Here is a 13,400-nt window from a genome sequence, read left to right as displayed (position 1 = left end):
TAATGTGTGACTGGTACGATCAGCGGCTTGATTGGAATCATCCTGAAACCAGAGTTTCTATGGCAACGAAGGCCAGTGTGTGTGTGTGTGTGTGTGTGTTTGAGTGAATGTGGTTTGTGAAAGACTGTGTGGTGGCAAACAGAACATGCAGTTCTGGGAGTCAACCTTCAATCAGAGCTAGTAAACAAAGGCTTTTTTTTTCTTTCAGGGAGAGTCATAGATTGTCAAGGTGTTGAATCATAGACCCTGTGAAATCATTTCATTTATTGAAGCTCGCCCTCCTCCTCCTCACATGTACACTTACTGTTCTGTTGCCATATGGATTTTTATGAAGCCTGGGTGCAGCAGTGTGGCACGATGTCCAATAATCAGTTTTGTTCAAGATATTAAACCTGATCTTACATCAGTGTTTGACATCAACAGTGGGGCTGCAAGTAATGATTATTTTCCTTATCAATTAATTGACTGGTTAGAAAATAGTGTAAAATGTACATCACAGTTTCTCAGAGCCCAGGCGACAATATTTGTCTGATTAACAGTCCAAAACCCAAACACAATGCAATATATTCAATTTAATATCATAGATGACTGAAAACCCCATAAATATTCACATTTGAGAAGCTGGAACCAGACATTTCGTTTTTTGTTTTTTTTTGCATTTTTGCTTTGTTTTTCTGATAATTGACTAATCAATTAATTAAATCATTGTTTCAGCTCTAATCCACGGTACTCCAGAAGCTGCAGTTAGGGCAAATAAATGAGGCTGTTATTTCATATTACCTGCAGAAACAATGTAAGCTTGCTACTACCACTTGGATACGTAGGATTTGTTGTGTCTTAATCTGCCTCACAGCGCCGAGCTCTGAGGCTGCAAAAGGTTTGATTAGTCTGTTACAAGTTAAACAATGAATACAAATTAATTAGAGCACAATTTATCCAAATGAGACTTGTGTGTGAAGTTCACAGTGCCAAGTAAATTCTGTAATATAACACGTATTAGAGTGAAATCAGAGCTCAGCAATGAGCTTTTTAATGTATCGGAGAAAAAAAAAAAGCAATCCTCACATATTGCTTCATTTACATCTCCAAGCCCCTCTAGAAAAAGAAGTCTGACGAAACACGGGCGGTTTAAATTCTGCTTCTGCATTTTATTTAAAATAAAACAGTAGCAGCAAGACCACAGAGAGACGAGTCATTCTCCTAACCCCTCCTATCCTCTCTATTCCCTCCATCCAACCCTATGGGACCGGCGAGTGAGTCAGAGGCATAATGCTCCCTTCATTAGCCCACTGATTCTGACGCACACACACGGCAGAGTGGCTCTACCACAAAGACTGCAACAACAACACCACCAAGCAGCAGGAAATGGTGAAGGACATCTTCCATATTGTATGAATGCGGCTTGTGTGTGTGTGTGTGTGTGCTTGTCTTTTCTTTGCTCTCTGACACTTGCTTCCAACTTTTTTTTCTCTCTCCTCCTCTCTCACTGTCTCCCTCTCTCGCCTCGCTTGCCTCTCTCTTCCTGTCTGAGTCTATGACTCAGAAGTGCGCAAAAAAACTTTTATCTGTCTTTGTGCTTTATGCGCACACTCCACTGTGAGCCAATAAGCCATACTGGAGTTTGCCCAAGGATGAGCGGAGCTGAACCAGACCTGCCTTATAACTCTGGAGAGGTGGGTGGTGGCTGGAGAAAACTGAAAATAATTACAAAGGAGGCTGAAAGATGGTGGTACAGCAAGGACTGGGACTGAGATATGACCCTAGACTGCTGAAATTAAGAGTTAGAAGTTCAGTAGGGGTTGGGTTGGATTAGAGATATGAAGTGCAGATACATAGGGCAGCAGAAGGGTTAAGTTCAGTTTCCCATTCTTTTTTTTTTAAAAAAAGGCAACTTCTGTGCGTAATATGTCTTTATTGATTTTTTTTTTATTACTCCATTCAACCTATTGAATCCTTTTGGGGGGTCCATCATCACAGACTCTTTTTCTTTTCATGTACTAATACAATCTTGAATTTCAGTATTTCATCCAATGTAACTGTGATGCAGAAGCAATTAACCAGTGGAACGAGCAGATAATTCTTTTTTTTTTTTTTTTTTTTTTTTTTTTTGATGTTGTTGAAGAGGAAAACTGTTTCATCTGACTCCTCAAAGCGACTTCAGGGGCATTTAAGGCGTGAACCAGCAACATTTCCCATCACGATATTGGAAAGTTGGTGAATGCGATGTGCTGCTTTTTGGCTGACTGTGTTTCCCATGCTGTGCACACTCCTGCTGATTTTGTTTTTTGGCCTATAATGTGTCATGCTGACCTTTGGCTTTGCACTTGGTAACGGTGGCTGCACCAGGCATGGCGCTGACCCCGGCTTCGCTCAGCTGGGTCGTCATGATGCGAGGGCCAAAGTGGAGGTGGGAAAAACGAGTGAGGTCTGGTAATGAGCTTGAGCAGAGAAGCGAAGAAAGGAGGGGGGTTAGAGAGGCAGAGGGAGAAGCAACTGATACGTCTAGGCGATGACTCACCGATGCTGGGTATTTATAGCATCATGAGGGAGGGAGGGAGGTGTGGAGGCGGAGGAGCGAGGGGGCAAGCGGTTTGGGAGGTGGCCAGGACAGCATCATCACACTGCCAACAGGGAGTGGTGGAGGGAGAGACGGAGACTGCAGAGATAAAGCAACAGAGAAGAAAAGAGGGAGAAGAGGAGAGTAAGAGAAAAAGAAAGAAAGGGATGGGGAGGAGGGACCAAGCAGAGAAGGAGGATGGAAAAGAAGCAAGGTGGAGAGGGGGGGGTGGATGAATGAGACTGTACACAATGGAAAGATGAGAGGATGAACTGTGAAGAAAAGGAGGGGCGACAAAAATAGAACGGCATTCGCATAAGAAGGAGCATCATTTAAAAATCTCACAGTAAAAAAAGAATCTTGTTGGGGCGTGCCACGCTGCAGAGACCACTGTTTGTTAACACACAGCACCTACATGTGGGCCTACACTACAAATACCCCACCATTCGCACGTGTAGTGTTTTGTGTGTGATAACAAATATCTATAAATCCATGCTTTGAGCCGTTGTGTCACCGCCACCCTCAAAACATTTCCATTGACTCACATTTGCAAAAACACGCACTTCCCTGCAGGCTCACACTCACACCCTGGCCAGATGGAGTCACGCTGAGGACAGTGGAAGGTGGCAGACTTTAATGAACATGGAAATCATCGCCGTTGCCTAGACACTGCACATCACAAATAATCAAAACACATGAGGTTGTTACATGCACAACCAATTAGGGAGGCAAAAAGACCAAAATCCAATTAGAGAGGCAAAAAGGAGCTTTGCAACACGTATACTTTTTTGCTGCAAATATGTGTATTATCACCGGTATGTTAAATAACTGATTAACATTAATGAATGTGACTAAACTGAATGTGTTCCATATAGATCCTGCTGTTTTGACTAAATGTAATGTTCCCACAGGGTAGCTTTTTGTTTCTCATCCCGCTCTCCTCATTGACAGGATTTCTTCATCAAAAAACACATCCTGCCTTTGCCTCTGGTGACGTCAGCTAGTGCGTCATGCTGCATCTCTTACCATAGACGCCGACAGAATCTGTGCACGTGTGCTCATATCCACATACACAGAGTGGAGAAGAAAAAAAAGATACAAGCACACACACACACACACACACACACACACACACACACACACACACCATCGGTTTGTTGAAAAGGAATGAGTCAGAACACCAAGGTGAACACATGCAGCCATTAAGATGAACAGGGTAAAAAAAAAAAGGGGGTGGGGGAGGGGATGGAGGATAATAATAATAATAATGCAATATGTAGGTTGACAGGAGCTGAAACTTCGGGAAAGACAGAACATAGTGCTACAAACCAGAGAAACGGTTGCTGATGCGACTCAGGAGAGCAAGAATCAGCTTTGTAGATGTGGCTAAAAGATTGATTTCAGTGTAGAGAAGTGGATTTGGAACTTGGAACAAGTTGCAAAGCATGGGGCAGCCTGGTGGCCTAGGGGTTCAAAGCACTCAGAAAATATGTAAAAGTATAAACAGAATTGAGAAGCATGTGTCTAATATATGAGTTGAAGGATCAGATTCACATTTCCAGTTTGTTGTTTCTACACTTCAGTTTTTGTATGGAGCGAACAAACAAGAGATAATATCTTAGTTAGTCAGGTTTACAGGTGCTGGCAGGCAGATTTTGTTGCCAGAGACAGGCGAGTCCCCCGGATCCTCCCTTCACGCTTCAAGCTAAGCTAACCAGCTGCTGGCTCAAGCACAGAAAGTGTATGTGAGATCAATCTTCTCATTTAAATCTCAGCAACAAGAAAAAGAATCTGTTTATGTCCCAAAAGCCCAAGTTCTTTTATAGAAATCAAAACATGATCATTAGTGGAGGTGGAATAGAGGCTCAGCTGGTGAGCTGGGTCTCATTAATACAGAGATATTTAGCCCACTCTCACAGGGCTTCAGCTGCATTCCTGTGGCATTACGTGGACATCTGCACTTTTGAAAAAGGCTATGCCTGTATAGAATCTCCACCTTCATTCCTTTCATACTCTCCTTCAGTTTTCTTCTCTCCTCCCTATGTTGCTCAGATGTTTCCTCTCCTTATTTCTGCTCCTCTGTCCTAATGGCTCAGACAACATATTGCAGTTCTAATCACCGCCATCTCTGTTCATCGCCGAATCCACCTGCCTCCTGAAGACAAGGACCATGCTTTCACCACAGTAATTGGTGCAAGGGGAGTGATGAGTACCACAGAGGAGAACAGTAATGAATTCAAGCCACTAAGAAAATGAATAGCTTAAGAAATGAAACACCTAATAGAGGAGAGGAGGATACCAACCTGTGGGAAGAGACGAAGGTGGAAGCAGATGAAAGGCTGTGAGGCAGCATCACCATGGAGACGCTGGTTGAAAAGAAGGTGAGCCATGACAACAGGCGTGCCATTCTCTCCCCGCCTCATGATGAGTTGATGGGGGGGGGTGAAGAGGTGAGTAAGAGGATAAAAAAAAAAAAACAAAGCAGCGGGGGAGGAACAACCATGTGTGGCCCTGTCGCCTTTCCCTCTCTTTCACAGTGACAAGCTTTGTTTTCTTTTCTTTTTCAAATGAGTTGAAGTAACAGAATCATATGTGAAAGTTATGCTTTTCAAGAGGAAATCTAAAGCTGAAATGATTAGGTGTTTGCAACTCTCTAACCTTGGCTCTTGGTTGAAACATAGATATTTGCAGTGAAATTAAAGTATAAAAGCAAGAATTCTAAACACACACAAAAGATCAAAAAGCCCTGAGATGCAGCTTTGTTAGGCTGTGTGTGTGTGTGTGTGCTTTTTTTTTGCCATTGTGACGCATACAAGCGTTGTTGAGCTGATATCATTCTCTCCCCACAGCTTTGATTGGCATGTGGGTAAACAGCAGCAGTGTCCCTATTGACTGCTGTGGGGTTTACAGACTGGAGGAGGAGGAGAGATACTATAGATAATGGTGCATCAAGGAGACAAAGAATGGTTTGGAGTGGAAGGGAGAAAATTTTTAAACAATTTGACTCATAGCAGGGAGATTTGGGGGATTGAACACGCCACAAAATCATATTAATTTGTTAACATTTGATTGAGACTCTGCAGCTGAATTCTGTAAATCAATTCCTCTAAGAAACATAAAGCATATGAGGCAGAATTAGGTCAGTATTTGCCACAATCACATAAAAATCACATTTTTATTCACATAATGTCATGTTATTGTATTTGGAAATAATAAATATACTCAGACATCATGCTGCGGTCGGTTCAGGAGTCTCTTTCTACAGCAAATGAAAAATATGAGTGAACTGGAAAAAGAAATCCCTACATGTTTTCTACCTAAAGTTTATCAAGACATTTCGAGCAGTAGAGCACAGCTTTTCTGCAGTTTTCTGCATGTAAACTGCAAAACTGATGAAGCAGAAACCCATTTGGTAACCAGATACAGTGGGTGCGGAAAGTATTCAGACCCCTTTAAATTTTTCGCTCTTTGTTATATTATATATATATATATATATATATAAAGTATTCAGACCCTTTGCTGTGACCCTCATATATTTAACTCGGGTGCTGTCCATTTCTTCTGATCATCCTTGAGATGGTTCTACACCTTCATTGGAGTCCAGCTGTGTTTGATTATACTGATTGGACTTGATTAGGAAGGCCACACACCTGTCCAAGACCTTACAGCTCACAGTGCATGTCAGAGCAAATGAGAATCATGAGGTCAAAGGAACTGCCTGAAGAGCTCAGAGACAGAATTGTGGCAAGGCACAGATCTGGCCAAGGTTAGAGAGCCTTGGTGAGAGAGGTAAAGAAGAACCCCATTCTACTAAATACTAAGCAAAGGGTCTGAATACTTATGGCCATGTGATATTTCAGTTTTTCTTTTTTAATAAATCTGCAAAAAAAATCAACAATTTTGTGTTTCTCTGTCAATATGGGGTGCTGTGTGTACATTAATGAGGGGAAAAATGAACTTAAATGATTTTAGCAAATGGCTGCAATATAACAAAGAGTGAAAAATTTAAGGGGGTCTGAATACTTTCCATACCCACTGTAGTACAGGTTGGCAGACCAGGCCAATGCGACTGAGCTGCACACATTACAAAAATATCAGAAACACCTACAAAATTCCATAGAAACAGTCACCATCTTAAAAAACTTTTGCCCAAATGTGCAAATTAGATTATTACTAGGAAAGGGAACTGCTCAATATATACCACTGTGCCCCCAACAGAATCACCAATATTTTCCAATAGTGTTGTATTTTGTATGAGTTAAGCTCATTTATATAGAGAAATAGAGACAGACATTGAGATAGAGAGTGAAAGAGAGAGACTTAAATAAAGTAATGCAAACCAGGAAACAAAGCCAATGAGAGAGTGAGAGTGGCACTAAGGACTCTCAATCTAATTACTATGATTTTCTCTCTTCCCCGCTGCGGTTCTCATCAATAAATAGAGATAAAGAGAGAGGGAAAAGGGACGCTGCAGTACTGATCAGTGGAAATGTTTTCTCTCTCTTGTTTTTAATGTTTGAAGTAACTGTGTGGGTCTGTATGGAACAATGCACACAGACAGCACTTCACAAGGCCCGGAGGGGAATCACAGATTCAGTCAGTGAATCTTCCACCACAAGGAACCTGCTGGGATTTGAGTTTAAAAACCTCTGATCCATCACTCAGAATCATCATAGTGCCCAGGGGGGGTCTGATATAGCTTACACAACAACAGATACACAGACAGACAAATTTAGATTAGCCGAAAAATACACCACAAATATGTAAGCAAGATGAAATGCCTTTTAATGACAATGTGGTTTTATTGTTGTAAATCAAAATCAAAATCTTAACTGCATCAATGAAACAAATGATGGGAGCATTTTAATAGGAATATGTGACTTTGCATACTCTTCCCTGACACACACCAAGATATATGTATGCAATATGGGGCATCACACCAACAGCATCACATCTCACATGAGTCATCCAACCACACAAGACTTTTTTCCAAATTGATCCATAGCTTGGACACTGACCCAGTTAAGTTTGAAGAAATACCATATCCATCTAAAGTGTATTTCTGTTCCTCCGCTGTAGTGCATAATCACTTACTCACACACAACACAACAACCATATGACAAGTTATTTTTAGCACACAGTGTGGTTAGGGGGGAGAAAAAAAGGCACGTTTGAGCATTGCTGACTGAAACGCACTTAAAAAAAAAACATTGTGAGTATGTGGGTACCTGTGTGTGCTCCTGTGAATGGACACCACCCAAAAATGAAAGGGTTTTTAAGCTGGATAATTATTCCGCTCTAAAATAATAAGTCTCAGCTCTCATTAGCTGTGTGAATCATCCATCACTTTCATTCACTTATGTGCACACAAGTACGACATTCACATCAGCCAACGCCGTGCCAGTTTAATAAGCTGAACATTTGCATTCATCTCCATTTGGCCTCCCTACTTTTCAGTAACACTGACAGCAGACAATGAACATATTCTATTTTCCATTTCTTAATGGACATGCAAGAGAATGTAACCTTTAAATGACTGATACAATACAGTGAGCCAGCTGTCGTGCTGTCCCTCAGGGTGGAGGCTGTTTCTGAATGGAGAGATGTGATGTCAGAGGAGTCATGCTGTGGGATTATACAACGCATCTTACAAACAACACCACATCTCTCCTCCCTCTCTCTCTCCGTCTATCGCTGTCTTGATCTATGATTCAGTTTTTTTTTCAGTCCCCCCCTCTCTGTTTGTGCATGCACACACACACACACACGCACACATAAGGAGCTTAAACAAGCCAGCACACGCAGCAGCAGCAGCAGCCAGGCAGATGGATGTGTCTTTTAACGTCAGGAGGCTCTCTGCGGCTCTCCAGCCACGGAGGGCAGGCAGCTGACGGCACATTCAAGTAAAACGCTCCTCCAACGTTGTTGACGTCTTTCCTGTGACGATGACACACCGTGTGCTAAGTTTGCTAAGGGTTTGTTTTTGGGTTTTTTTTCTTTTACTGGGATGTGAAAGGATCAAAACATGTTCTAAATAAGGAGCACATTGGATTCAATTAGATGTGCATTGAAAATGAGGGGGCAGCCAGAGCAAGGCTGGAATGGAAGAGCACTTATGTGCATGGGGTGTCAGAGGGCACTGAGAGGAATAGTTGGAATCACTTTAGAGGGTATAAAGGAGACATGAGATGTTGCTGAAGCATCAGTGAGGATAAAATGATCCTAATGTTTATGATGGAGCATTTGGTGGGCCTGTAGATAGAGACCAACAAGGACCTAAGCAGGAAAAGCATGAAACAGGAGTAGGCTGTAAATATTACATTAAATTAAAACGTATTTATTACTTTTGAAGCATTACGTGACTTGGCCGCAGGTTAGTTAGGTTAGCTTAGGTTTGTGTGTAGAGGAATAAATTGAAGGAACACAAGGTGATTGAGCATTTTCACTTCAGTTTTCCACTCCTGAAGAGAAATTACATGGAAAGGAGATTAATCTGGTGTCTGAATGTGTCTGTCTGCGCCGTTATTTTGCTAAGATGTATATTGTTCTGTATTTACAACTCACAAAAAGTCCAACTCAAATTATATGATGAAGGTTGCCATTTTTTTTATACCCACAGATGCTCACTGGATGATATATGGCGAAAAACGTACTTGTACTTGTAAGTGTTTAGTAAAGCTTTTGATCTCACCATAAACTTTGCCGCCACCCATCCGTGACCTTTAATCGGCAGGTGCCGCGCTGTGTCCCCCTTTATCTTGTGGACCTGCGGAATGCAGGAGCTTTGGCCCCCAGCCGACACGAGGGTGTTTATCACCGTCACTGTCAGCGAAGAGAGAGAGAGAGAGAGAGGGAAGGAGGCTGCTGAACTGCGACAGCAACTCCGCGGTGGTTTTAGCCTGTGAGTCATCGCTAGAGGGTTTAACTCTTCGTGTGCCATGACGCCGATCAGTGAACCTACACACTGGTTTTACATTTAGATGGCTGAAAATGCTCCTTTTCGAGCCCCCACTGTGAACGGAAATGTGTATTTGGGATATATTTGGAAAACATTTGGCACATTTTAAAGATGAAAAAGTCTCGTAAAACTGGAGCCTAAGTGTTGATGTTCACATAAAAATGTACATATCACTCCTTTGAATGAAGCTCCTCTTTTATTAATAATAATAATAATAATAATCTCGTCGTGCAAGTTGAAGAGTTTAAATATCTCGACGGATGAACATGCACATAAACATATCAGTCTTTGTGAGGCATGCAGCGGCAGACCTCACTGAAGTCAATACATCTGCCTCCAGATTTTCAAAGATCTGTCCGGTCAATAGCTTCTACAGAGCGGTGCTGTGCAGCAGACAGCGTAGAGACTCTATTTTCTTTATTTTATTTTTAATTCAGAGGGCTCTTTGGTATGCCATATCATAAACCTGAAACACTGATATAGATTTTTTAGGACCGGCTATTGCGTGCGTTGTGTGATGACGCGGTGGTCAGGTGTTGCCTCATATAACGAGGGGAGCTGTCCAAGCGCTGAAAACAGAGGAGAACAGCACCGCTCCAAAGGAGATGCCATACACCTTCACTGCTGTCTGAGCTTTATTGCCAAAGGTAAGACACGTATTCTTGAATTATTTTGGGTCAAATGAATATCTAAGTGTATCCGTATTGGAAGACTGTGATGTTTAGTTATTTGAACCAACAGCTTTTCGCAGATCTCGACAATTTAACGTTTATCAATGTGAAGAAACGGTTCTTTAACGATGAATTAAAATGAGCTGTTGCTGTTGTAAAACAACGAGAAAGGAAAGATTATTTTTTTAAAATGGTTTATGTTGTTAAGAGGAAATCGGATGTTGAGGTTGCCCATAACAACGCGGGGAGTGACTCATCCAGTGATGTGGATGTATCTCCTCACGCACAGCATCATATCATTCAATTTGCAAAGCGTAACTCCCTGATAGGAATACAAATCCCGTATCAAAACAGACTCGCTCAGGCTTTTGCTTTCGAGTAAGGTTTTGGACAAATTAACAGATAGATAGATAAATAGATAGAGAGCAAGATAGGAATAAATAGAAATAATAGAAAGAAAGAAATGTATATATATATCTATATATAGATATATAAATAGAGAGATAGAGATATATATACATATAGATATAGATATAGATATATATAGATAGATATATAGATATTTATATTTATAATCCTCATGGTTTTTCCACATTTTGTTTTTCTTTTGCTTCACTAATATGTCATCCTCTCTTGCAGGTAATAAATAGCCTATAATGCTGCATTTCCACCACAAGTTGCCCACGGGGGGAGCCGTGGTCCTGCTCGCCTTCCTCCTCCATGGATGCGCCGTGCAGACTGCGTCTCTCCCCCGCCACTACAGGCTCCGGGGCGGGGAAAGTGAGGGGCAGCCGGCTGCCTACCCTCCTAGCTCCGACATGATAAAAGCCCTGGAGTACATTGAGAACCTGAAGCAGCGGAACGGGGGCCGACCTGAACCCGTGGATTACGACGAAGTGGACAAGTTCAAGGTCCTGCTTCAGCTCGCCTCTCAGCAGGACGAGGGTCCCGGGGATCGCCAGTCTGCCCCCGGCACGCAGAGGCAGGACATTACCGCTGAGCAGCTGATGAAAGCCCTGCTCAAGTCTCTGCAGGATCAGGCCGGGAGAGAAACTAAGCTCAGCCCCGCATCGGCGCCCAGGAATGACCGCCGCACGCACAGGCACCGCACCAAAGACACTGAAATTCCCGAGAGCGCACCAGTAGACTACGGCAATTTCCCCAGGCCCCACAAGAAGTACCCGCTGATGTTTGAGGATGAGGAGAACGCGGAAGCTTCAAAACGAGCCACAGAGGACCTGGACGAGCAGTACACCCCACAGAGTCTTGCCAATTTACGCTCCATCTTTGAAGAGTTGGGGAGGATGCCCACAGTCGGCGGCCAGAAGAGAGACGTGTTCGGGGACGACGATGATGAGGAAGACGATGGGGTCAGCCTGAGGAACCAGGCTTACGAGGATGTGGCCGGAGGAGAGGATTGGATCCCCGTGGAGGAGAGGGAGGAGACGGAGGAGATGGTGAACGGGAGCCACGAAGAAATGGAGAGGGCGCTGGGTGACCAGGAAGAAGCAGACAGGGAGGAGATGCAACGCCGGGCCAGCCAGAACCAAGAGGAGGCTGACGATGACACTAAGCTGGTAGATTACTACCTGTTGAAGGTCCTGGAGATGAGCGACCAGACGCAGAAGAGGGATAAGACCGGAGAGCAGAAAAAGAGACTGATCCGCCCCTCCATCGTGGATCCTCGGACAGTGAAGGAGCTGCTGGAGCTGTCCCTTAAGCTCCACGTCCCTCCACAGGACCTTATCGATATGCTGCTCACAGAGGAGCTCAGAAAGCTCCACCGCGATCCCCAAGCCTCGGCGCGCTACACGACCGGCCAGACCCCCAAGATCAGGTACTTCAGCCGCAGACTGCCCCTAAAGAGCAAGACCGCACCCGAAGACATGGACAGAGAGGACTTTTTAGACATAATCGGAGTGGAGACTATCAGTAACGAATATCCCGTGGTGCAGAGACCCCTGAAGACCTCTCCCTCCTCGGACAGAGTCCCATTGGCGTCCAACCCCGCTGCAAATTCAGGTCCAGTTAAAATCCCCCCTCCCTCCGGACGCAGGGAGAACCTCTTTCTGTCCGAGCTCAACAAAATGCCCCTCAAACGTCAGGCCGATGGCGCCTACGACGAAGACGACGACGGCGACGTGGAAGACGAGGTGACCACCTACCTGGCGGCCAAAATACTCACAGAGTACCCCAACACCATCACCAAGCGGGACACCCAGGCGCAGCTGAAGGGGCAGTTCCCCTACGAGCTGTACGAGCGCGCCATGAAGCAAGCGGAGGCTGAAAGGAGGCCAGTGGCCAAGAGGGAAACCGAGGTGGCCACAGAGGAGAAAGTCAAGCCCACAGAGGCGCAGGGAAAAGAGGAGATCACGGCCAAGACCTCGGCTCCACAGACCGTGAACGATGAAGAGGAGAAGGAGCACCGTGAAAAAACAGTGGCAGGGATGTAGCCTGGACCCCTGCAAGACGCACGAATTTATGAATATAGTATTTATACTGTCTCAAAAATAAAGTTTGGTGGACGTGATCTAGTTTACAAATTTCTATTATATGAACTATAGCTGGTATTACTAATATCACCCTAACGAAAATGAACTAGGCTATAGTAATCTTACAGGTCCAATACATTATTTATCTATTTATTTATTTATTTAATTTATTTGAAAAAATACTAGTCCCTACTTGCTGCAAGAACATTTTAGAAATATTATAGTGAGATCACAGGAGATTAAAGGCGCAATCCGTGCACAAATGAAAAAAATGTATCCTACTGTCAAACTGCCAATTAAGACACTGACTAATATCAAATGACAAGAACATCCAAGTTATTGAAGTTTTGTGATGTCGTTAAAAGGTTGTTTACATTAATGGTGTTTGTAAGCAGGCTGACATTTTCAACTATAATCAACTGAATAATGGTAAAAATGCTTATTTTCAATGTCAAACTATTCAAATACATATGTGAATATGCGTGTAAATTATAAAGTATAATGCTGACTGGGCCTTTAAAAACACAAGCATACAGGTAGTGGAATAATGACAGGAGGACTATAGGAATATCATAGGGATTATTTGTTAGGGCTGTGCACCCGGGCTGAGAACGAGTGTTATTGTGACTCGTTATATATTCAGGGTGAGTGGATGTAATGTTATTATTATGGATGATTATTTCCAAGTCTAAATATCAGACCGTCGCCTGCCTTCCAACCCT

At 43.3% G+C, this 13,400-nt stretch overlaps 1 protein-coding gene across 1 annotated transcript; it reads left to right on the top strand.

Moving 5' to 3' along the window:
- The first annotated feature begins 10,842 nt into the window (after positions 1-10,842).
- On the top strand, positions 10,843-12,878 carry scg2b (secretogranin II b). The gene has a single exon (XM_041055616.1). The coding sequence runs from the start codon at positions 10,843-10,845 to the stop codon at positions 12,637-12,639; it is 1,797 nt and encodes a 598-aa protein (XP_040911550.1). The 3' UTR covers positions 12,640-12,878.
- The last annotated feature ends 522 nt before the right edge of the window (positions 12,879-13,400 follow it).

This window comes from Toxotes jaculatrix, chromosome 14 (assembly GCF_017976425.1).
Source record: "Toxotes jaculatrix isolate fToxJac2 chromosome 14, fToxJac2.pri, whole genome shotgun sequence".
NCBI lineage: Eukaryota > Metazoa > Chordata > Actinopteri > Toxotidae > Toxotes > Toxotes jaculatrix.
Note: the sequence above shows the minus strand (reverse complement) of the source record. Positions and strands in the feature narration are given on the sequence as shown.